We start from the raw sequence: 25,820 nt of genomic DNA on the forward strand, positions 1-25,820 counted from the left end.
TCTATTGGGTTTTAGCCAGTGGCACTTACACCCTACATGACTAGATAGAGGAGGATTATGGGCTAGGCCTCGTTTGGAGGAGTAATCCTCCTTGAGCTTGACTCTTGAACAAGGGCATAACCTTTCTAGGAAAAATCCATTCTGAGGCAATGGGAAGGCTAGTCAACCCCTCTTTCATTGGAACAACAAATATTTCAACAACAAACCTAATAAGTTTAAGAGGGGAGGAAGCTAGAGGTGAATCCAAGCATGCTATGGACAGAGAGACCAACAATGGCTCAAAATCCATAAAATTTCTCCAAGAGTAGAAGAAACATTAAGAGCATGAGAAAAATTGGAAGAATAAAAAATAGGTGGGGACTTACCAACACAATAGTTGACACCAAATGACTCATCAATTGTATCAACACCATTGTCCTCAACTAGGAAAGCTCCCACATCTTTCCTGCCTAAAACCAAAACCAAATCCTACTCCTCAATTTTAAAGCAATCCCTAGAAATTTTAATCTATTCTTTTTTCTTTAAGACAGATGGAAGGGACACCTTCAAGCATTGGTTGTGTAGTTCATGGCATCCAAAACATCAAAAGGGAGACTTCCAATGATCAATTTTCTACTTCCAAAGAGAGTTGTTGCACACCAATTCTACTTACCCAAACAAACCTTTTCTAAGGTTCACATTGACCAAAACCTAACCCAATCATCTATCAAGAATTAAAGCCCAATTAGGGTCCAAACCCACAAAATGAACCAATTTGTTACCTAAGGTTTCCAACTCAATCTCAAAAAAAGATCAGAGGAATACCCGAGACAATTGCATACACCTGCTTGATGGCCATAAGAGCACTAACAAGGTCAAATTCCATTGACCACCTCTAAATAAATAACCTAGATGACCCCTAAGATCAATCATTCTCCAATAATTGGCCTACAATTTAAACATAAAACAAAGCCATCATCTAAGCATAACATGAAAAGTAGGAGAATAACCAACCACAATAGCCCAATTGAGGGAGGAGCCATATCTTTGGTGCAACTTCATGAACCAAATTTCTATATAATCTCTCCACTAAATGTATTTTCCTACCACCATAAAACTCTTCCCTACCTATTTCCATAATACACTTTCTGCTAACTCTCACACCAAAGTTATGGCTAGAGTCCACATGATCTTTGTGATTTTTAGGAATCTTACCTTCAACCTACAACTTCGAAGGTGATAAATTAGTCATAGAGGGAGAAGGATTCACAAGGGAAATGCCATTACCAAATCAGGAAAAATCCATCACACAGATTACACTTCTTAGCACTGGATACACACCCGCTTGGAGGAATCGACAAAATTGTTGGTGAGTGGTGTGTCCATTCCTTGAAAACTCCTCGTCCTTTCGATGATTTCATAGGGATGTTTTGCGTAAAATTTGACTAGAACTTGAAGGAACAACATGGATATAGGTTATCCCCGTAATCAACCACATCCAACTCCATGCTAGAAACGGGTAGATGGAGGCTCGAGAAAATGGAAAAGGAAATCGAAAAAAGATAAAGGGCTTACTACACCTCATAGACCTAATTGTTAGGGAAACATTCATATGCCATAGGACCGGACCTAAGCCCTAAACATTAGAATCTAGGCCTCACCATAAAAATAAACCACTTCATTCTAAGATGTTTATTTGAATTTAGTCTCTTTATATTCATTATTCAAAATTTATAAATATTAAATCAACTTTTAAGTGGTCGCCACTTATATTTAATTTAATAAACATAACCTCTTTGAGCTCATCATTATATTCCCCATAATAATATTAAACTGAAAATTAACACAAATTAAACATATTAAAAAATAAAACTCATTTGGAAAATCAATATAATATAATGAATATGATAAAATAAAAATAATATTTTTTCAACAATAATAAAGTAGAGAATTCTACTTCGAGTGACACTAGATACAACTATTCATAAATGCTACTTTAAACTTACCTTTTTAAATAATTTAAATTTATTATTAAATAGATACATATTTGTTCCAAGCTTTTAAACCATTAAATAGATACATGGCTTTACTGAAATGTCGAAAGTTGTTGAGGGTTTTTCATTTCTTTCTTATTAATCACAATTTTTTTTTATGCAGAAAATTTTTAAGCGATTTCTTACAATGTTTCGTGAATTACAAGATATTCACAGTGCTTCCTTTGGAAGAAAGGCCATAATTCTAGAAAACCTTGCAAAATCTCACCTATCTGTTCGTATCTTGAATCTTCAATGTGATGACCTAATCTTGGAAGTGTTTCAAATCTTCTTCTACGAAGCCAGGTATGAATTGTTCTGATTTTATTGTTTTACCATTACGCTTACTTTCATAGTCAGTTGCTGCAATTAATAAATGTATCTGACCTGTCTTTTCAGAGAAGACCATTCAGAAAATATCTTAAGAGCAATGGAAACAATTTTGACTGAAATTCTCAATGAAAGCAACAACATTTCTGAGGAATTATTATCAATCTTATTAAACACTTTAAAAGGAGAAAGTGAGGTATGTGCTACTTATTTTAGTATCTGTTCATTGCAATGTAATCTATGATGGTTTTCTGTTACGTTCCTTTTTAGTATCTTATTAGTAATCTTATTAGTATCTGTTCATTGCAATGTAATCTATGATGGTTTTCTGTTACGTTCCTTTTTACCCTTTTGTTTTTCTTTTTCTTTTAAAGGCAGTATCACGGCCTATGAAATATTTCTAAGGTTCTCTGCTTTGTCGTTGCAGGATATATCTTCAGCTGCTCATAAACTAGCTATGAATGTCATGAAGTCTGTGGCAATCAAGATTGAGCCAAATCTCAGTCTCTTTCTCACGTCTATCTTTGAAAATGATCTGCACCACTATCTTCTGCACAACTATAAGGAGATCATTTTTAACCTTTATCAGTGTGCACCCCAGATATTTCGCTCAATTATTGCAAATTTGACTCTGGAGGTTCAGGTTCGTATGCGTTAAATAAATTTTGAGTTATTGTTGTAGTGATTAAATGAATTAGGCATTTTTTTTTGTTATTTTAATATATTTTTTTCTAGGAATTTGATTAGGGTTTTGTGTTATTCAAATAATGTCTATTTTTCTGTTCATTATAATTGTAATTCAGATCAAGGAAGATTAGGATTTTGAAATGCATCCCTTTTATATTTTTCACAAATCAAATGTTTTATTTGTTGGTTTTCCTAATAAGGATTTTTGAGAACAAGTTTTTCCTATTATGACCCCTTCATGATTTGTTAAATAAATCTTAATATTATAAATATTATATTTACTTAAAACATACATCATAGTATTGTTACTCGAAAAATCTGGTTTTTTTAATTGTTTCCATTTTGGTAATGTGAAAAGTTGTTTTTTATATTATTAAATATCTCTCATTGTATAGCTACATAGGTGTAATATAAGTGCAATCTTGTTACTCGAGATTTGATAAAGAATAATTGGTGCAGTCTCAACTCTCAGATGTAAGAGAGAGTTCATTAAAGCTTCTTGGGAGTATCTTTGCACTTCCATGTGATGATCTTGCCAAAGAATTTCAACCACTTCTCTCGGAGCTTTTAAAGAGATTTAAAAACAACTCTGTGGAAGTTCGATTAGGGGCTGTGAAATGTGCACCAAAAAGTATTTTGTCAAATCCACTTAGGGCTGAATCATCTGGCATAATCGGTGAGCAGAACAATTACAAGCCTTGAGCTTTGGTCATGTTTTATGTTGGTATTTTGTGATGAATTTCTATTTTACTGACTTTTTATTATGACATACCTCAGCTGCTTTGAGTGATCTATTGTTGGATTCTGACGAGACTATTCAGAAGCAAGTTATTGATCTATTGTTGGATTCTGACGAGACTATTCAGAAGCAAGTTATTGGAGCAATTTGTGATGTAAAATCTATTCCCTCAAAGATTGTTAGACAATTGGGGGATCACCTTCATGACCAAACGGTATTTTTTTTATGATTTATATCTATCTATCTATCTATATATATATTTGCATGTTTTTAGTAGATAATTCCTTTAGATCTTGTTTGTTAACTCATTTCTTTGGAGATTATTGCAGGTTTCACTACAAAAGTACACATTGGAAAGACTTCTTGAAGTTTACAGAAATTATTGTTGGGATTGTTTGAATGGCTTAGTTGGTAACTTTGAGTTGGCTTGGATTCCTGCCAAAATTCTAGGATTTTGTCATGACAAGGATTTCAAGTGCAATTATTTAGAAATTATGGAAGATAAAATAGACTTTAACTTGTCCACAAGGTATGTGAATTAGTCTCTGTATTTTTTACTTGTTCGTGATATTTAAGTGCATATTGTTAGTTGTGCAACAAAAATACAATCATTTAATTTGGTTAATTGTGGGCAGGTCTCATGCAGTGGATATCCTTTTCTCTACATCACTTTTCCCTTCTAATCTTCCACTTTCAGAAAAAGTAAAACAATGGATTGCAATGTTTTCTCACTTTGAGAAATCAGACATTAAGGCTTTTGAGGAAGTTCTAAACCAAAAGAAAATGTAAGTATTCTATTGTAATAGTGGATAATTTGTTAGAAAATCATATGTTGTTTTTAGTTAAATGCAATTAGGAAATGCTACTTTGTTGCTTTTTAATTTTTTTATTAGGCATGCATGTTTCTTATGAGATGTTTGATAATTTATGGACATTATTATTGTATCTTTATTTTTTATCAACATTTTTCTTATAAATAGTTGTTTTCAAGAAAAAATTTAGTAGGTTTTGCCAATGATTTCAGGTTGCAAGAAAAAATGCAGAAATTTCTATTATGGAAAGAAAAAAGAAAAGGTATTTGTCTTAAAATTTCTATTGAAGGTTTATTCATTAATATTTATTATTGTCAAATTTAAAAGGAATATAAATAATCATATTTGAATCATTTTTTGGTTGTCAGGAAAAAGATACAAGTGAGTTGAAAGATATAATTCTTAGTTGCTTCAGGATTATTTCAGGGTCCAATCATATTCCCAAAATAGTGGAGGACTTTATAATTTTGTGTCAAAGAAAATACAACAATATTTGGAAGACACTATCAAGTTTACTTGATTCCAATTTGACTTTTGTTCAAGGGAAATCAACTCTAGTAAGTATTTAATTTTCCATGTTTAATGATAATTTGAGTTTTTAGCTGCAATTATTTTTGTTACATGATTTGTGCAATCTTAACTTTATGCCCATCTTGAAAATGAGAGATCCTTTGGAAGGTTGTCCAAAAAAAATTCTTGTTCATTTTTCTCACAATTCTCTTGATCTTTATAGGATGACTTGCTTAAACAATTTGGTGACACACATCCTCAATATCAATTGCTGAAGGCATTTGCCATAAGGTGTTCTTATTTTCTTTTTGGCAAAGAGCATGTCAAAGAAATGCTTAAAGAGATTGCAAGGATTACAAGAGGTGGGAAAGACAAAATTGTTCAGTCAAGCATGAACTTGCTTATGGTGAGAGAATTCTACTTTTTTGTAAAGTGCTTTTTAGTAATTTTTTCCGTTCTAGATATATCAAATTTTCGAATCATTTAACTCCAATCAAATTAAATTTTGGAGAATATATATATCTATATATATATATATATATATATATATATATATATATATATATATATATATATATATTCTTTCTGCAGTATTGTTTTTTTTGATAGGATGTTCTCCATTTCTTTCTACATAGTTTTATTTTTATGGAATGATTATGTTTTTTCCATTTTATCAAGCTTTAACTCTTTGTGTGGATGAGACTATTGAAAATGTCAATGGAAAGGAAGGATTTTTTTGCTTTAGGTGGTGCCTTTCAAGGCAATGAATGTCACTTTTATTAATGACTGCAGTGTTCCAACAAAATCCAAAGCCTTGTCTTATAACATACTAACTAGAAAATTAGACATGGAATATTTTTTTTGTAATTTTAAAATTGTAATAGTGTTTATATATATATATATATATATATATATATATATATATATATATATATATATATATATATATATATATATATATATATATATATATATATATATATATATATATATATTGATTATGATATTTTATTTAGTAAAAAGATAGAGCGAAATGTAATCAACTTTAAGGATTAATTGAGATTAATCTTAATACTTTATATATAAAATTTTAAGTATCACTATTAGAGTACTAATACTATATATTATTTTGTATATACTATATACAATTTCACATTGTTGTGAGTATTTGTTGTTTCTGGAAGCTTTAGATTAAGTTCTATTTTGGGAAGGGTTCCTTTTGAGCTGTGATGTATGCATGGGAGAGTGGTTGCTTCAAATGGTTATTTTGAAAAAGTTTGTTGCCAATGCACTCATGTCTAGGTTCTACGTAGAACTAGTTCAAGGTGTTCATAACAAAGCATATGTTTGGCCTAGTGTTAACCAATTACATCAACATACCAATTAATCACTAGTACATAGATGGATCTATCAATTTGGTGTAGGAGCTTCTTAACTTATTCAAGTTAGTTTTTGACATATTAATCATTATGAGTTTAGTTCAAAAAATGAATATCGAAATCTATTTTACCACTAGATCCGTTCATTGATATAGAAGAGGATTACCACTATTTTTTCTTATGTCTCCCATTAGAACAAATTATCATAACTTGTTTCACTCCACGAATTGGTTGACATTTTCCACACCAAGGAAAGTGTCAATGTGAAGGATCTCTATTACATACTTTCCTTGACCAACTTGCACTAAATGATAAAAGGCTCGACTATTTTCATAAACAAGTGTACTTTTGGTAAATCACCATCTTGTCACATAGTTGTCAATATGAGCATACCATGCTCTTAGAGAATGCTTGAGTCCATACAAGTTCGTTTTCAACCTGCAAACATGATACTCCTTTCCATATAACTTAAATCCTTGATATTTCTCTATGTTCACCTCTCCCTCAATCATGCCATTGAGGAAAGTAGTTTTTACATCCACATGGTGTAGATCCCATCCTGTAAAAGTAGCGAGTGAGATGATGGATCTATCTTGTATATCCACTTGGAAGTCACCTTGGAACGATTTCCTAAACACCATTCTTCATGATTTATTGGTACTCTTTATTCATTTCCTTTGTTGAGTAGTTACTTCTTCATATGTCGAAGGTTCTCCATCAATGATTTTTGTCATGATATATGCATAGTTGGAGAAACTTTTAGGTTTTTCACCTATCTACACTACAACAAAACAGGCAATTTGCGCCAGATTTAGCACCAGATTCTAGTGCATTTTTTTCTCAATTGGGATGAGCAACCTGGCGCTAAATCTGGCTCTATTGTACAATTTTTAAAGCGTCCTTTTTTGCACCAAATTTTGCATCTTTTTTATGCCAAATTTTCCATCATTTTCTGCATCATATTTTGCACCAAGATTTTCATTTGGTTTTACAACATGTTTTGCTTCTAGTTTTGTGCCTTTTTTTGCATCTATTTTTGCATCATTTTTTGCTTCCTATTTTGTGGAATTCTTTGCTTCTATTTTTGTGTCATAATTTGCATCGATTTTTACACCATCTTTGACATCTTATTTAGCGCCTTTTTTTACATCCAATTTGTGCCAATTTTTGCCTCTGGTCTTATGCCATCTTTTGCTTCTAATTTTGTACTTATTTTTACATCTATTTTTGTGCCAATTTTTCTGCCTTTTTTTACACCATCTTTTCCATCCAATTTTGCACCATATGTTGAATCTGATTTAGTGCCAAATTTTGCATGCATTTTTGCACCATTTTTTGCATCCACTTTTGCATTTTATTTATCTCCCTTTTTTGCATCCTATTTTGCACCATATTTTGCATTTAATTTTGCATCATTTGTTGCATCCAATTTAGCATCATTTTTAACACCATTTCTTGCATCCAATTTTTCATCCTTTTGAACATCTAAATTTGCATCCTATGTTGAACCATATATTGCATCCACCTTTGCATCCTATTTTGTGTCTATTGTTACGTTCACTTTTGAGCCATTTTTTCGTCTACTTTTGCATTTGTTTTTGCACCAAATTTTGAATGATTTGTTGCATCATTTTACATACAATGTTGCATTTCAATTTGCATCCAAAATTGAGCCATTTTTATGCCCATTTTTGCACCATTTTTTCTTCTTTTGTGTCCAATTTTGCACCATTTTTTATGTCCAAATTTGCATCCTTTTTGGTATCTAGTTTTTCATCCTTTTTGGCTTCCAAATTTGCATCCTTTTTTCTGCCACATTTTGTGTCCACATTTGCATCTCATTTTGCACTTAGATTTTAGTTGGAATTTTCATCTAGTTATGCATCATCTTTGACATCCTTGGTTTCACCATTTTTTAGTCCCATTTTGCATCTTGTTTTGTGTCTTTTCTTACATCCTTTTTGCATCCTAATTTTACACCATTCTTTGCATTCTCATTTTGGTGTCCATTTTTGCATCCTTGTTTGCACCCAATTCGGTATCCTTTCATATGCCCTACTTTGTTCCCTTCTTTGTGTCAAGTGTTGCACCCTTTTTTAATTTTACTTTAAAAACCTTTTTGTGTCATTGTTTGCATATTGTTTTGATGGCTAGTTTAACATCCAATTCTACTCCCAATTTTTCATCCATGGTTAAATCCACTTTTGGCTTCTTGTTTAGAGTTTTACTTTTATTTTCATTTATGACCACCTCTATGGGTTCATTTTACTAAGTTCATTTACATAGTGAAATATATTAAATTTTCTAAATATCATTTTGCTGTAGGATTTAATGCATGGTTAGATGAAAACAAAACCCTCTCAGTTTATCTCAGAAACCTAGGACAAACCAATTAAGAGAAAGGTTGTTCTAAGGCTTAGGATTCTTAGTAGATCAAGATGTAGAGTATAGATTAAGAAAAAGAGAATGAATTCTTGTGAGTCCTCGCATGCAGGTCTTCTTGGAGTTTTTCATATAGCCAAGAAGTGCTCCTACACATAAGAAAGAGAATAAAGCAACCTTCACAAAATATTATCTTAATAATCAAAACTATAAAAAACATATAAATATTATTGAATAAATAAATATAAACCAAAAACCCATGCATACATTAGTTAAATAGAAGAAGTAAAGAATGAATAGAAACATATGGAAGGAAGAACAACTGATCTATATGAATAAAGGAGTTGGAGGAAAGTTACAACAATCAGATATAGTTGCAACATCACCTCCCCCAACTCATAGCTCCAAAACTCTCCCTCTCAAGACAGATCTCAAGAGCGTGGCAATACAAAATTCCCATCATTTTTTCAATGGCCAAGCCTCTCATATATAGGAAAGTGGAGGCTATGAAGATTTCCAAAATTCATCATTAGTTCAATTTGGGAAAAATCTTTTGGGTGAATAATGTTTCCTCATATAAAAAAAGGAATTTTCCACTTTTTAGATGCTTTTGTGCTTAGGAAAAAGCTTCCCCATGCTTTATGGCTCTTTCCCACTTTTGTATGCTTTTATTTTTTAGGAAAAAGCTAAAGATGAGGATAAAGAGATTACATTCCACCATATGTTTCCGAAAGTGACCAAGAATGTCAAATTCAAATTCTAGTTTGCTTATGTTTTAGTTTTTTTTTAAATATATATTTAGTTTTAGTATTTTTTTTTCTAGAAAAATATATTTAGTTTTTGGTATATTTTTCTATAAGAAAAATTATATTTTGTTTTTATAAAAATGGATTTTAAACATTCCATTCATGCTAAATTTGTGATTTTATGATAGGAGTTTAAATTATATATAGTAAAGTAACTTAATGTCATGTGTCGTGTTGCTGAGATGGGTGTTATACATCTCTTTCTTGCTAAGTTATAGAATGTGCTTGGGTTTTCTTAATGCAATAAAACTAATTATGTTCTTCATGATATCTTGATATGTTCATCTTGAACCAGGCTAATAAAACAATAAAGTTAAAATAGGTTTTCCTTTGTCCTTTATAGATCTTTGTCCCCATTAATCTTGGTCTTAATAGATTAATTGTCTTGTGGTGGCCTTGAGTGGTCACTTCCATTAGTTGCATGCTTTGTAGTTTTCAGTTAGTGACATTTTTTAGGCTTGATAATATGTTATTTAATTTATCAAAATGTGTTATTGTCCATATTATTGTTAAATATTAATATTAAATATGCTGATTTTTAAGCATGTTTTAGCAAAACATTCCCAAAATGTTTATAGATTGTATTTTATAATGCAATGATTCTTTGCTTGATGAAATTGTTTTGGATATTTTTTTTAATGATTCATTGATTGATGAAATTGTTATGGATATTTTTTTTAGTATATTAAATTGTATGTGATAAAGTCAAAAATCACCTCTTTTTTAGATTTTCATTGATCAATTTCCCTTAAGGCCATCAAGTTCACCATTTGGTCCCAGGTTAAGGAAATATAGGAGTCATGAAGTGGAATTGTCCAAGCACTTAAATCTTGAGACATGTTTCTTTTTAGTCACTTTATACTTTCTTTCTATGTAAATTTTTGATGAAAATAGTCTTGGAACATGAGGGGCGTCAATAGTAAGCGAAAACAAACTCCTAAAAGAAAAATGGTATGCAAAGCACCCATAAATAATGTTGATATAAGAAGCAAAAATATTAAGTGAGGTTCAACCTCATATAATTAGAAAATGGGGGAGGAATTTCCAAGTAGTAGTGATTGATGCTTAGAGATACTTGGGTGGAATGGTTATTATTTGAAATGATTAAGACATCAAGGTTACCAATATGTTTACCTCTTTTCGCATTATGACAATACAATTTTAGTTAATTGACATTGAGGACTACTACCATGTATCCAATGTCTATGACTCCAATATCGCAAATGGAAAACCTCTATTTCTCAATTCTATTTCTAGCACAAGTAATTTATACTCCCCATCTCCATGGATTGTTGGGACTGACTTCAATATTATAAGTGTCTCGAGGAAAAGAAAGAATGAATCGAAATGTTTAACAAGATATTTTGTAAGCTATACCATTAAAGCCACAAAGTAGTCTCCATTAAAGTTGTCAAGAAATGATTCTCCAACCCACACATGTGGATCAATGAGATGTAATACATGTGTGTGTGGTTACGAACTCAATACACCTCTATAATAACTCCACAAACTTATGTATTTCACTCTGTCACATAAATTGACAGTAGTGTGACATAAGTAAACCAAGAGTAGACATGAAAGCCTTAGGAAACAAACATTCCTTAGATCCTCAATTAGGTGCTTAAATGATGAAGTGAAAATGCAAGGAGAAAAGAAGAATTCATGATTTAACCATCACATACATGTGATCAAGTGTGACTAGGAGTGTATATATTCATATATTTTCCAAAGAGGGAGTGAATACATGAGTTACCATTTATTGGCCCTTATTTTTCTTTCCTTTTCATTTTCTTATATATAGGACTTAGGGAATAAGGTTTTCATAAGTTTGGCACAACTCATAGATATAAGATTTACATGAATTTTCACTTCAACCTTAGAGTTTAGAATTAGATAAATCAATATAGTGTATGTTTAATGATTTTGGCTTTCACTTTTTTATTGTATTTCATCACAAATACAAAAGGGGAAATATTTTTCCACAAATCTATGAATGCTTAATCATAAAGTCGTCATGTGATGAAAACAAATTAATGATGTTATTCTCTACGAAAATGATGGGTATTCTTGAGAAAATCTTATGCTTGTGGATGTTTCCTCCCTGGTTGAGAGGGAGTGAGGGTAGACACCATGTTATCCATGTGTCATGTACTATGGCTAGGATTAACAATCGTAAGCCTAGTAAAGGCACTAGTAGGGATAATGGTGGATTGGATAAACATCTGGGACCAATATTCTTTGAGAATTTGGACATTGACTAGGACTAATCGCCATAAGTCAAGTACATTAATCCAAGATAAGAATAGTCATGAGGATTGACATTTTCTGGTGTCAAATATTATGATAGTGGATTAGGAAATGATCATGTGAGGACATACCTAGTAAACATCTTGGTGGGGTAAGTGCCTTGAAAGGCGGTGGTGTCCAAATTTATGCCTCCCAACATTGTGCTCTGATCTAATGGAGAGATAAACTTGTTAGTCAAGGCCTTACTATTTTGAAAATTTTGGCTATGATGATGTAAATCATCATTGATGCTTATCAATCTAGATCCCTTCTTATATGAATATTTCAACTTGAGAGTACTTTTTTGTCTCATTATGAGTTCCTCGCTAGTTTAGAGGGAGGGTCATCATCTTCATTATTGCCATCATCACCACCATAAATGTGATCATTATTGTCATCATTTCATTATCATCATAATCACCATTCATGTCTTCTTCATGATCATCATCATCATCATGATTTTGTATATTGTCGTCAATTGTTCATAATTATAGGTATCATATGAAATATCACCAACCTTAGGACACATGATATATGAAAGAAAAATAACCACTTTATTTTCTAGAAATGATTGATGATCATCAACATCACTACCATTATCATCGTCATTATAATTGTCATCATCCCCATCATCATAACTAATATAAGTTTTATCATAATTTTTGTCATCTTCATCATGAACATCATAATCATCATTCATGCCATTATTGTTCTTGATTATGACCAAGATGAAAATAATGATAATGATGATCAGATGATGATGACTTGGAAGATGACGCCAAAGATAATTATTATGATTTTTACCATGATAACATTTAAAAATTGGGAGGAATGGCCAAGGTCATTAGCATCATCATCATTGTCATTGTAACTCCCATCGTCTTTATCATCATTGTCATTATCATAACAATCGCAATTCATGTCATCATCATCATCTTCATTATCATCATCGTTATAATTATTGACATTGTCATCATTTGTTCATAATTTTCAATGTCATAAGAAATATAATCAATGCAAAATATATGATGTGTGTTGGAAAATGGATGCAAAAGTAAACAAAAAAATGGGGGTAAAAATAGACGTAAATTTGGATGAAGAGTGGACACAACATAAGTAGATGCAGAACAAGACAGAAAAATTGAACAAAAGTGGATGAAAAAGTAGATGCAATAGTTCATACAAACTTGAACACAAAATAGGACTCAAACATGGATGAAAAAGTGGAAGAAAACATGGGCACAATAGTAGGCATAAAACTTAGCATGAATTGTGGTGAAACAAATGTGGATACTCCAATGAATGTAAAAAAAAAGGGACACAAACTTGAATGCAATAAGGAGGAAAACTTGGATGAAAAAAGGGATGTAAACATGGGCCAAACATGGGTGCAATAGTGAACACAAAATTAGTTGCAAAACTAGACAAATCAAAAGTGGATGTAAAAGTAAATTCGAAATGGGATGCAAAAAACATAAACAATATTTGATGCAAACTTGGACACAAAAGAGGATGCAAATATGGATGCAATAGTGGAAGAAAATGTGTGTTGCAATGATAGGCATAAGATATGGCACAAATAATAGCACAAAAAAGGTGGATGTAATAATAGACACAAAACAATATGCAAACTTAGATGCAAGACAAGATGCTATAAGGGATGTAAAAGTGGATGCAAACATGGGTGCAACATGAGAAACAAAATTGGATGCAAAATATGGATGAAATGGAAGTACATGCAAAAGAAGATACAAAATGAGATGCAAAACCCAACACAAAAGTGGATGCAAAAATAGATGAAATATTTTATGCAAAAGAGGATGTGAAGATGGATGCAAAATTGGAAGCAAACGTGGGTACAACAGTATGTGCAAAACATGGAACAAATTTTGTCACAACAAAAGTAGATGTAATGATAGATGCAAAAAAAGAAGCAAATGAAGATGAAAAATAGGATGCAAAAAGGGATGTAAAAGTGGGTGTAAACATGGGTGCAACAATGGATGTAAAATAGCTTTTGCAACTTATTTGAAAGAGCAATTTTGTCCCAACAATTCGACTTGTAGCATAAAGAACATGGTTAATACATATGATTCGACCAAAAACTAGTTACTACCAAAATTCAACCAAAAAAAATATTACTGCATAAAAATAGAAGTAAAAACAAAAATTTCCCAAATTAAAAATAAATAAATGATAAAAAAAAATTTACCAAAATTTAGTGATTTTTTTAGTGCTAATACTAACATCACCATTACAACAAGATAATTTTTTAGTGCTAATACTGCCATTACAACAAGATATAAGAGGGATATAATGCAAAAAGTTTAATAATAATATGTATGTAGAAGATGGTCTTCAGACTGGTGAATTCATGATAATCAATGGGACTACAGTCAAAATAATTGGACGTTATTTACTTTTTTACATAGATTGTCAAAATAATTGCATAAATCGATTTTTTTAACCAAAATTTAACTAAAACTTTGCTAGTGATAACATTAGAACCACCATTACAACAAGATATCTTTCTAGTGTTGACAACACCATTATAGTAAGATACCTCAAGAGAGACAGAAAATTTAAAAAGTATGATAGTAATATGTATCCAGAAGATGGTAGTGAAACTAGTAATTGTTCATTCTCATTATCATAATCATTGTCATCATCATCACCATCATCATTGTCATCGTTATTGCCATCATTACATTATCATCATAATCACCATTCATGCCATAATCATCAGCTCCATCATCATCATCATTATGGACATTGTTTGCAATTGTTTATAATTATAGACGTTGTAAGAAATATCATCAACCCAAAAAATGTGATCAGTGCTAGAAAAGGGTTGTTTAGGACACATTGATATACGTAAGAGAAATAACAACTCTATTTTTGAGAGATGATCGATGATCATCATCATCACCACCATTATCATCTCCATTGTCATTTTTATCATCCCCATCATCATCATTAATGTAATTTCTATCAACATTGTTGTAATCATCATCATCATTCATGCCATTATTGTTTTTGATGATGACCTAGATGAAAATGATGATGATGACACCAAAGATAATGCTTATGATTATGACAATGACAACATCTAAAATTGGGAAGATTTGCCAAGGTCATTAGCGTCGTCATCATCATAATCATTGCCATCATCATCATTAATGTCATCGTAACCACTATCGTCTTTATCATCATAATCACAATTCATGTCATCGCCATCATCTTCATTTTCATCATTGTCAATATTATTGACATTGTCATCAATTGTTCATAATTGTCAATGCCATAAGGAATATCATCAATGCAGAAAATATGATGAGTGTTGGAAAAGGGATGCAAAAGCGAACATAGAAATGGGGGCAACAATAGAAGTAAAATTGGATGAAAAGTGGATACAACATAAGTAGATGCACAACAACACGAAAAACCTAACACAAAAGTGGATGCAAAAGTAGATGCAGTTGTCAATGCAAACTTGGATGCAAACATGAAGGAAAAAGTGGAAGCAAACATGGGTCCAATGGTAGGTGTAAAACTTGGCACAAACTGTGGTGAAACAAATGTGGATGCAACAACGGACACAAAAGTAGATGCAAAAATGGATGAAACAAAAGTGGATACAATAGGGGATGCAAAAACATACACAATATCCGATGCAAACTTGAACACAAAAGAGGATGCAAATGTGGAAGCAAATGTGGTTGCAATGGTAGGTGCAAGATATGGTGCAACAAAAGTGGATGTAACAATAGAAAAAAAATATGCAAAATAAGATGCAAAAATGGATGTAAAAGTGGAAGCAAACATTGATGCAACAGGCAAAACAAAATTGGATGAAAAAAATGGATACAATGGAAGTAGATGCAAAAGTAGATACAAAACGAGATGCAAAACCCAATGCATAAACCTGACACAAAAGTGGATGCAAAAATATATGCAATATTTGATGCAAAAGAGGATGTGAACATGGATGCAAAATTGGAAGCAAACGTGGATACAATAGTGAGTGAAAAACATGGTGCAAATTATGGCATAACAAAAGTGGATGTAATGATAGATGAAAAAAAAGAATCAAAGTATGATGCAAATGGAGATGTAAAAAGGGATGCAAAAAGTGAAATTTAAAATGGGTGTAACAGTGGATGCAAAATTGTATGCAAAAGTGGATGCAATAGAAGTCGATGCAAAAGTAGATGCAAAACGAGACACAAAACCCGATGCAAATCTTGGTCCAAAATTGGATACAAAAAGGGATGCAAAAATAGATGTAGTAGTTGATGAAAACCTAGATGCAAATGAGGATGCAAACGTGGATGCAAAATTATAATCAAAAGTGGGTGCAAAAGGAGGTGCCAAACTAGGCGCCAATTGTGGCACAAAAATATTAGATGCAATAGTGGGTACAATAATAGATGCAAAAGAGGATGTAAATATGGATGCCAAACAAGATGGAAAAGTGGATGCAACAAAAGTAGATGCAAAATTATATGCAAAACTAGACACAAAACTCGATGTAAAACATGGCGCAAAAGTGATGCACAAATGGATGAAAAAGTGGATGCAAAAAATGATTTTAAAAAGGATGCAAAAAAGGATGCAAAAGTCGATGCAAAAGTTGATGCAAGTGTAGGTGCAAAAAGTGGATGCAAATGAGGATGTAAAAGTATGTCAAACAAAAATAGATGCCAAAATTGATGCAAAACCTAGAACAAAACCTGGTGCAAAGGATGACACAAAACTTGGCATAAAATTTGGTGCAAAATGTGGTGCAATACCTGGTGCTAAACTTGGTGTAAGATTTGGTGCAAAACTTGATGCAAATTTTGTGTCAATTTTTGCACCATATTTGATAAATGGATGCAAATAGCACCAAAAATGGGCTCTAGATGCAAAAAAAGAAGTAAAAAGGGACGCTAATCGCTGGTTTTGTTGTAGTGCTAGATGTGTCATGAGGAGTTTCTTGTCCTTTTACCTCTTCCAATGTGGATCTAAGCCATGTGGGTCTCTTACTTTAGTAAATCATTTAGCAGAGCAATTTGATATTAAATTTCAATATAGGGTCACAAGCAAAGACATTAAGAAAGAAAGAAATAAAATTACCTTAGTAAATCATTTAGGAGAGCAATTTGATACTAAAATTAGAATATAGAGTCAAAAGCAAAGACAATTAAGAAAGAAAGAAATAAAATTACTTCACTAAATTATCTAGCTAAAGAAACCATAGCTGAAGCAATTAGGTGCAAAAATTTCTAAATAAAACGAACTATCATTATTGATCATAGAAGAATATGAACATTCTTTTGATGAAGAATTAAGCAAAGCATTTAATGAATCTTTTGCAGATGAAAATGCATTCAAAATAATATGCCAAAACTTAAAGATAATCCAACAAATTTTTTAGGTATAAAAGGGGTAAAATAACAAGGAATCATATCTATTGATATTAAAGTAAAAGGATATAAGGGCTATTCATTAGTAGATGCTCAAATTGATATTAGTTCAATGACTTATTAGGCAAAAACAAGCTATTTTCCAATTTATTTGGGAACCAATAATATTCAAGTTTAGAGTTATAATTATAGAAGTCTTAAAAATAAATAGGTATGTACCAAATTTCCTTATCAATAGATGGCCAATTTTACCTCATTGCTTTATTTGAATAAAATATTTGAATTGACATTTGGTGAGTCAAGACTTTGACCATAAATACCCCATTTACTATCCTTAAAAATTATGTTCAACAAACCATGAGTGGAAATCATAAAAAAAATTCCAGCAAAAATAAGAAATCAAATTTTTTTTCTCATACATAATAAATGCCTACTTCATTATCTAAGGTTTACCTTTCTTTCACCTTTATTAATCCAAATTTTATATTTTTAAAGAGATCCTACAAATACATCCACTTTACTATATTGCAGCTGGTTGCACTTTTTAATCTCATTAACTTATTTTGGTCATATATGAAAATTAATTTCATTTTTTTTTTTCTATCTCATCTTTATTTCAATTATCTATTTTATATCTAATTGTAACTTCGCCCGTTCAGATTTTTGCTAGGTTCTTCCCTTCAATATTTGATGGAGCAGTAATCGATATGCTTGATCTACTTGAAGAGGATAATGATGATGTTAAAGAGGGAGTAGTGCATATCTTGGCCATAATTGGTGGTAAAATCAATGAAAAGATCGCTGAGAGTAGGTAAGTTGAACAATTGGCATAAACTTTGTGAATAATATATTTTTTAATTAGAGGCTCACACTCTGATTGTTTTCATGTACATATAACTGGTTTGGCATCCAGCGATGTAGATATACTGCTTGAAAAATTATGCTTAAAGGGTACTCGAAAGCAGGCCATGTATGCAGGGCAAGCTATTTCTGCAATAAAAGAGGATTCTGGACATAAGACATTTGAAGGGTTGTGCTTGGTGGGTTGCATCGCAAAATTTTTGCATATCTATATATTGTGTGTAGACATTTATAGGTGTTGCCTAGCTTTATGCTTTGATTTGAATTTTTTTAAAGCTTTGTTACTTGCACATTAACTGGAATATGCTTTTCTTACCTGGTTTGTTAATTCATTCAACGCACAGGCACTTGTCCATAGGTTGGATTTAAGCGAAGAACATCTGGCAACGGTACTGCAATCCCTAGGTTGCATTGCTCAAACTGCAATTGCGATTCATGAGACTCGGGAGGACTCCGTCATTAACTTTATTTGTAGTAAACTTCTTCCGCAGACAATGAAAACACAAGTTTGTGCATTGTTGTTTGTTGTTTTTATATGGATTGTAGATTGTGAAAATATTTTGAAATATCATAGATAATAATTTGGTTAAACATTGAACCATTTTTAGTGAGTTAAATAATTAATTAACGTGCGATCTATCAAATTTTCCCAGAATCTACATTTAGATAATATTCTCACGTTCTCGTGAAATTGGTTATCATGGAATGCCTCTCCAGATTGCCACTGACATGTCCGAGACAGGGTGCAATGGCAGAAGTAAAGATTGTTTTTTAAAGGTTCATTGACATGCTAATTTTCATGTTTATATGTGCTAAAAATGCATTCTCCATGTTTATTTTTATTGGGACTATTTTTTCTTTATTTCTTTAATTTTTTTTATATGGGAGCTAAGAATGTATTGTCTATGTTTATTTCAGATATGCGGTCTTAAAGCAATTGTGAAAATTTATTTACCATACAAAGATGATGCTCATTTAAGAAGACCAAGCTCAAAGCTCAATCTGTTTGAGGTGCTTAGAAAGCTAATTACTAAAGGAGAAATATCAGAGGAAGCCCAATCAAGGTACATGTGATACAAGGCTGTCCTTAATTTGGTTTAATATCTGGCCAGCATAATGATCTATAATATGGCTACTTTTCTCATTCTTTAAAACGATTCTACTTGTTGCCAGCCACGTCGACAAATCTCACATGAGGCTTGCTGCTGCAAAGGCAGTTTTGCGGCTTTCCAGGCGCTGGGACAGTGATATAAGTCCTCAGCTTTTTAATTTGACGCTGCGAACTGTACAGGTTAGCGCTAACGCTTTAAAGATTATTTTTCCATTTGTGTCTATTAGAGTAACGGGTCATTTATTCACATGTTAATGTAGAATATAGTTTGTCTCAAATTGATTTCTTTTTCTCAATTTAACCACAAGAAGTTGGTTGCAGCAACTACATTGTTTGATTAATTAATATCTTATACTGGATGGATTGGAGTCATCAATAGTTTCACTGAAGTACACACATAATTTCTATGTTTTATGTCTTGGCTTCAGGGCATTGACCCTTATGTGAAGAATCAATTTCTTGCTAAGGTTCATAAATACCTAAAGGATAAAAATCTCCACCATAAATATGCATGTGCTTTTGTACTCAGCACAGATGGACGAACTCAGCATGATAATTTAGAGGTAGGGGTTGAAACTTGTTACTTGTATTAAGTTATTAACACAGTTTTCATTTGCTGGTAGGCTATATATTCTGATTCTGGTCTCATTTTTGCAGGCCACACGTTACCTGGCTGAATTTTTTGAGACACGTCGAGATACCCGGGTATCCTCCTTGCAATCACATTGCAACTCATGTAGAGGTTCTCCACAATGTGTTCTCAGTTATTTGATATGTGCTATGGCACACAATCCTGAGTTTTATGCTTCCAATGAAAGCTTACATGCAAAAGCATTTGATCTAGCTTGCCGGTATGTTTTTATTATATTTCTCATCCACTTTTCTTCTGGATTAAATATCTCAGGGTTATCTTCCTAAGTAGCAGTCTTTGACCAATTTTCTGAATCTACGTGAGTTTTTCCATATAAATATAAGATCAACTTGTTTTGCAGGCAGTTGCAATTTTTTGTTTCAGTAATACTCAGTGAAGTTCGAGGTACAACAAGAAGAAATAAAATGGATACTATTCTTTTGATAATGTCAGTGTTTCAGATCATTAGACAAAATTTGAGAGAAGCAGCTGATAAAGCAAAGTCCAAGGTGATTGGATATTTTTATGTTTGCAGTTGATCATTGGCTAGACTCTATTCTGGTTACCTTGTTTGGTGTATTTGAATTTTCTTCATGTTATGTCCTTATTTGTGTTATCTCGATTCTCTATGTTAGTAAGTGTTTGGAAAGTTTCAACATTTGCGATCTTGGTCTTTCGATCACAAAGGACTTTGAACGCAGTCAACCCAACACAGAAAGTAAAGGAAAACCAAAATCACTCCCAAGATGGTACAGCAAGACTTTAGAAAGGAGTGCAGATGGCCATCTAGAGGTATGTTTTTTTGTGAAACATGTTTGTAATATGTGAAATCCAAGAATCTCAGGTTCAGACGCTTCTAACTTTATCCTTATAATAATGGCATTAATCATTGAATATTTTTCTACTAGACATACTAAAATATTAAAATCCCCTTTAATTATAATTATGAACTCATTATTTCTTTTTCTGCCTGGTTTCAGGGGAATTCCACTGCAAGTTTAGTTAACAGGAGTCCAGACAAGAATGGCCCCGGAGATGAGGAAAACTTGGAGGTAGTGGAACCCTCAGAACAGCATGGGGACAAATCACAAGGTGCAGTAGTCGTCCTGAATGAAGTTATTCCTGCTGCAGATCATATCATGAGCACTCCTCCAGTAGCAACAATCATTCCCAAAAGAAATCAAGGGAAAAGAAAACGAGGCATGCCTGGCCAGCACTCACAGAGTGCAGCGAGAGGTATGTCTGAAGAACCACAGAAAGAATCATCCTGCAAGGTGGAGCGAAAAGGAAAGGGGAAAACTATGGTTGCTGACATTAATTTGGCCTCTCCCGATGTAGAAAAGATAGAATCGTCTAAGAGGAAGAGAGGACGTCCCAGGAAAGAACCACCTGACATTTCTTCTCAAGGTCAGCATCAAGGGATGCTGGAGATGTCAGTCAGGGGATTGGATGATGACGGAAAGAACCAGAAAGGGGCTCCAAGAAAGAGCTTAAAGAGAAAAAGCATCCCTGGAGAGCAGGAGGTAATCATTTTATTCTATTTTTAATGAAAGTATTTGCTTCTCACTGTTATTTGTTTCTCTTGATACAACTGATAAGAGTTGTTTACTTTTATGAACCCCATATCATATGTTCTTTGTGATGATAATGTTGTCACAATTCTGAGATTGTTATGTATATTGCGTAAATTGTTTGAAGACACTGATACTTAATCCTAGGGCTTTTTAAGAGCTTCATCATTCATAGTCTCCTTTGGGATTTCTTGATAAAATGTAACTACGCTTTAGTAGACTTCGTGTAATGTGCAAGGAACCATTTATAAGCTATACGACAACTGGTAAGTTGATATGAATTTTGTTCTTTGTCACTTAGGAACTACATGCTATAACTCTAACATAAACAGAAGATTCGCTTGAATAAGTATGTCAATAGTTTAAGATCTCAGGTAGGCCTTGACATATGACAGAATAACCAACATGTCAGCATTAGGTAGGCATTTCTCTTTTTGCACCTAAGTCAGCTTTACAATTCGGCATTTACAGAGTCAACGGTATAGTAGTTCTACATTTAGTGTCAACATGAAGAATAAGCCGCATTTAAAGACTTGCTGTATGGATTGTAGTTCAACTCTCTGTATGATGTTGTTCAGTAGTTTTGCGTTGTTGATCTATTATTGATTTTGTTTCTGAAGTCATGATTTATTGATAGCCATTCATTGCTAAAAACCTAGTGATATATACAAGTGATATATGTCAAAGTAAGTAATATATACAAGTGATTTATGTCAAAGTTATTGCAAAAGTGGATTATTGCACTGGTTCAATTTGATTCTTTCATGCCATGTTGACAATGTAATATAAGTTTCGGGAATGCTTTGGAAACCATGCCTCTTGGTATGAGCTATATAGTGCTTCTTTTGCTTTTGTTTTGCAAAATGTTTCTCTGAAACTGGAGACGGAAATTGGAGAAGAGTTGGTTGGGCGTAGAATAAAGATTTGGTGGCCATAGGATAAAAAGTAAGTAGATTTTTTTTTCCTCTGATTTTATTCCAATCTTATTCTTAATATTTTAAGAAATTGCTTTTGAATGGTTTTGATGACAAATTGGAGTATAAATGTATTTTATTCCCTTATATTTGATAATAAAAAGCTTCATGAAAATAATCCATAATTTAGTGTAAGAATTAAATGAAAATAATCCATAAATTTAGGTAAGTTTAATTTATCATCTATTAGTTATTTATTTACCTGTTTTGGTTGGTAAATTCTTCTCTCAATCTATCATTCATTTTCTGTCATGATGATGGATCCCCTTTGGGGTTAGAAACATCGACATGATGAACACAGTAATGTGGGTAATCAGGGTCACATTTTTCCAAAAAATAATCAATGTCCACCATTCAACTAGTCATATAATGGTAAGGGTCATCTCCTACAAGCACATAGTCTCCTATCTAGAAATCATCTAGCATATGGTCAATCCTCTTTTTTACCCTATACCTTCTTTTCTTTTTTATTTTTGATCATAAGGTTTGGCTTTGGAAGAGAGTAAAGTGTCTACTTGATGCATACATTTTACAATTTCCCCATTATGTTTCTCCTTAAGAATCTCTAATTTCCTGAGGGCTTAAGTTTGAAAATTATTCTAGTGCTATCTCAAGGATTAAAGGTTCATCATGCTTTTCCTTCCTTTCCTTGGGAACAATCATCTCTTCAAAAGAAAAGGGAAGAAAATGCAAGTCCTCATATTGATCTTCTATTGATGTCCTTGAATTTTTGGAAGGATATCCATCCATAAATTCCCTTCAAATATCAAATATGTGATTATTAGTCTCCTTGATGTCTTCCACATAGTATCTTATGATAGGTTCTATATAAAGTATAAATGGTTTTCCATCAAAAATTTGTATGATGCCATATGATAGATCCATTTGCAAATTCCCAGTTATCATGGTTGACCATTTTCTTGATAAGAGCATGCCCTAGGCATCAAGGACATATATGACAACAAAAATCACAAGAATAGTAATGTTAAGGCTAGCTTCCAATCAAACCTTGAAATCTTTGATAGATTTGATAGAATTTGAACCAAAACCACAAACATTTCCATAAGGTCTTGCAGTATGAAATTTTATTGGTTCATCAACTTCAAGGGCATCACATTAGCAAAGGAACCAAAATCAAGTAAACAATTATGTAGAATTAAATTGTTCTCACTAAAGAAGGGAGGAAAGGTGCGTGTCCACCATTTATTTTATCATAGTGCATATTTTGTAAGATCATTGGAGGATCCTCAAGTTATTTGTCAATATTGAAAAAGAAAATTATTTGACCTACTTGAATTTCAAATTTGGTCAATTCAAGAAAAGGTACAAGAGCATTTACCTTAGTGAGTGCATTTCCTAAATCACCATTAAAGAAGAATCACTATCCTTTTGGGTCAAATCTGGTTTGGGTTATTGCTAAAAGGTAAATATGTTCTAGTCCCATTTTTTGGTGAGGCATCATTGTTGTTTTCCTTTGGATTTTTGTTGTTGTTTATTTCTCCTAGTATATTACAACTCCTTAAACCTATCCCATGCTTTTATAATAGTTTAGGTAATTAAACACGACAACTAACATGTTAATTTGTGCAGGTTTTATGAGGGAGTTGTGGAGTCATATGATTCTAAATCCAAAAAGCACAAAGTAAAGGCCAAGTGCTTCTCCTTCTTTAAAATTTTCAAGTATGAAATAACATTGCATTTTGTTTTATGTATGACAAATTGTTGATTTAAATTTTCATTTTGTAGGTGGCTTATAGTGACGGGGAGGAGGAAAACCTAAGAATGGCGAAGCAACGTTATGAATTTATTGATGGTAACCCCATGCCTATGGAAGTTTGTCCATAATTATTAATTATTTTTATACAAAAAATATTACTAGTTGGTGGGTTTCTAATGATTTTTTTTTTTCCTTTTTTTTGTAGGTGATGAGGGTAATAGTCAGAAGTGCTAAATCAATTGAGTATGTGTCAAATATGTTTTTATTAAAATGAGGGTATAAATTTGATGGGCACTCCCAACCATCAAGTAAATAATTTATGACGGGTTTCCATTCCCACTTGACTTCCATTCGCACTAAATTGAGCCACAGGTAGGGGACTAATTAAATGCACAATTCAAAATCATTTATTTCCCAATTGTTTAGTTTATACAAATATTATTCTAATTAATTTGAATTTGAATGTGTTATATTACAGTACCAGATTATGGGGGCTTACTTTGCGTAGTGGAACTCACATAAGAGTTCTAGAAGTGATACTCTCTAGACTCGATCATAGATAATTTGTATATTTTTAGGCCCATTTCATAGGGCACATTCATATGTGATACAAACCTTTTATACTTTCATACATGGACAATTTATGGATGGATGAACATTATTTTAGTTTATGGATGTTCATGTAATGTAATTTTTATATATGTTCATATGGGGAGTTTATTGATAGATTTATTATTTTAGTTTATCGATGTTTATCAATCTTACTTATGGGTGTTCATTAATTTCAGTTTATGAATTTGTTAATTATTTCTCTAGTTTATTTTTTTCTATAGTATACCTTTTATTAGAAAAGATAACAATTTTGATTTCTTGCTTTATAGACTAAGAAAATAAGTAAAATCTTAGACTAAGATGCAAGTTACTTTGGTACTTAAAATGAGTTGAAATATATCATGGTTCAATTAAAAAACACAAATAGGATTGAAATAAGTTTTAAATTCAATTTTAAAATATGTCTTCAACTAGTAAACGATAAGTAAGTTTTATTCAATTTTATTTCTTTTGAGACTGTCTACTGGAGATTAGTCATAACATGATATAAGTCATATGTATTTGAATTTAATATACCAAAAAAAATCAATGTTGTGATTCTAGATAATTTTATATAATTTTATGAACTTTCCTAAACTTACTTGACTATCCAAATATTTCAATCAATTCCTTATCTTGAGGCCTTCAATTAATCACGTTCAAGAAGCAAATTTTACAAAATAACAATTTTAATTTCTAGTTTCATAGACTGAGGAAATAAGTACGATCTTACTATGATGCAAGTCACTTCGATACTTAAAGTGAACTAAAATATATCATGTATGTTAGTGCAATCAATGTATGTTATTTTAAATAATTAACAATATGTTTCTACAATTTTATGAACTTTCCTAAATTTACTTGGCTATCCAAGTATTTCAATCAATTGTTTATCTTAAGACCTTCAATTATGAATATTCATAAAAATAATATCTTAGAAAATAACAATTTTACAAAATAACAGTTTTAGTTGTCATATTGGCATGTATAAAGTTCATTTTAGTTCACAATCA

At 32.0% G+C, this 25,820-nt stretch overlaps 1 protein-coding gene across 1 annotated transcript in view; it reads left to right on the forward strand.

Annotated features, from left to right (window-relative positions):
* LOC149223741 (sister chromatid cohesion protein PDS5 homolog A-like) overlaps window positions 1-24,724 on the forward strand; it is a 98,665-nt gene extending 73,941 nt beyond the window's left edge. Inside the window, exons 2-23 of the mRNA XM_089387983.1 lie at window positions 2,137-2,318; window positions 2,412-2,538; window positions 2,770-2,985; window positions 3,489-3,705; window positions 3,807-3,982; window positions 4,098-4,297; window positions 4,404-4,553; window positions 4,949-4,961; window positions 5,314-5,496; window positions 18,011-18,162; window positions 18,265-18,391; window positions 18,557-18,718; window positions 19,131-19,276; window positions 19,386-19,503; window positions 19,752-19,886; window positions 19,981-20,174; window positions 20,316-20,463; window positions 20,642-20,746; window positions 20,935-21,477; window positions 24,246-24,332; window positions 24,422-24,430; window positions 24,695-24,724. Of these exons, the coding sequence (XP_089244109.1) occupies window positions 2,137-2,318; window positions 2,412-2,538; window positions 2,770-2,985; window positions 3,489-3,705; window positions 3,807-3,982; window positions 4,098-4,297; window positions 4,404-4,553; window positions 4,949-4,961; window positions 5,314-5,496; window positions 18,011-18,162; window positions 18,265-18,391; window positions 18,557-18,718; window positions 19,131-19,276; window positions 19,386-19,503; window positions 19,752-19,886; window positions 19,981-20,174; window positions 20,316-20,463; window positions 20,642-20,746; window positions 20,935-21,477; window positions 24,246-24,332; window positions 24,422-24,430; window positions 24,695-24,724 (3,420 nt within the window). The remainder of the gene's footprint in view (window positions 1-2,136; window positions 2,319-2,411; window positions 2,539-2,769; window positions 2,986-3,488; window positions 3,706-3,806; window positions 3,983-4,097; window positions 4,298-4,403; window positions 4,554-4,948; window positions 4,962-5,313; window positions 5,497-18,010; window positions 18,163-18,264; window positions 18,392-18,556; window positions 18,719-19,130; window positions 19,277-19,385; window positions 19,504-19,751; window positions 19,887-19,980; window positions 20,175-20,315; window positions 20,464-20,641; window positions 20,747-20,934; window positions 21,478-24,245; window positions 24,333-24,421; window positions 24,431-24,694) is intronic.
* Window positions 24,725-25,820: the final 1,096 nt, after the last annotated feature.

This window comes from Pinus tabuliformis, chromosome Q (genome assembly GCF_031772625.1).
Source record: "Pinus tabuliformis cultivar Carrire ecotype Pingquan chromosome Q, CPIR1, whole genome shotgun sequence".
Lineage (NCBI taxonomy): Eukaryota > Viridiplantae > Streptophyta > Pinopsida > Pinales > Pinaceae > Pinus > Pinus tabuliformis.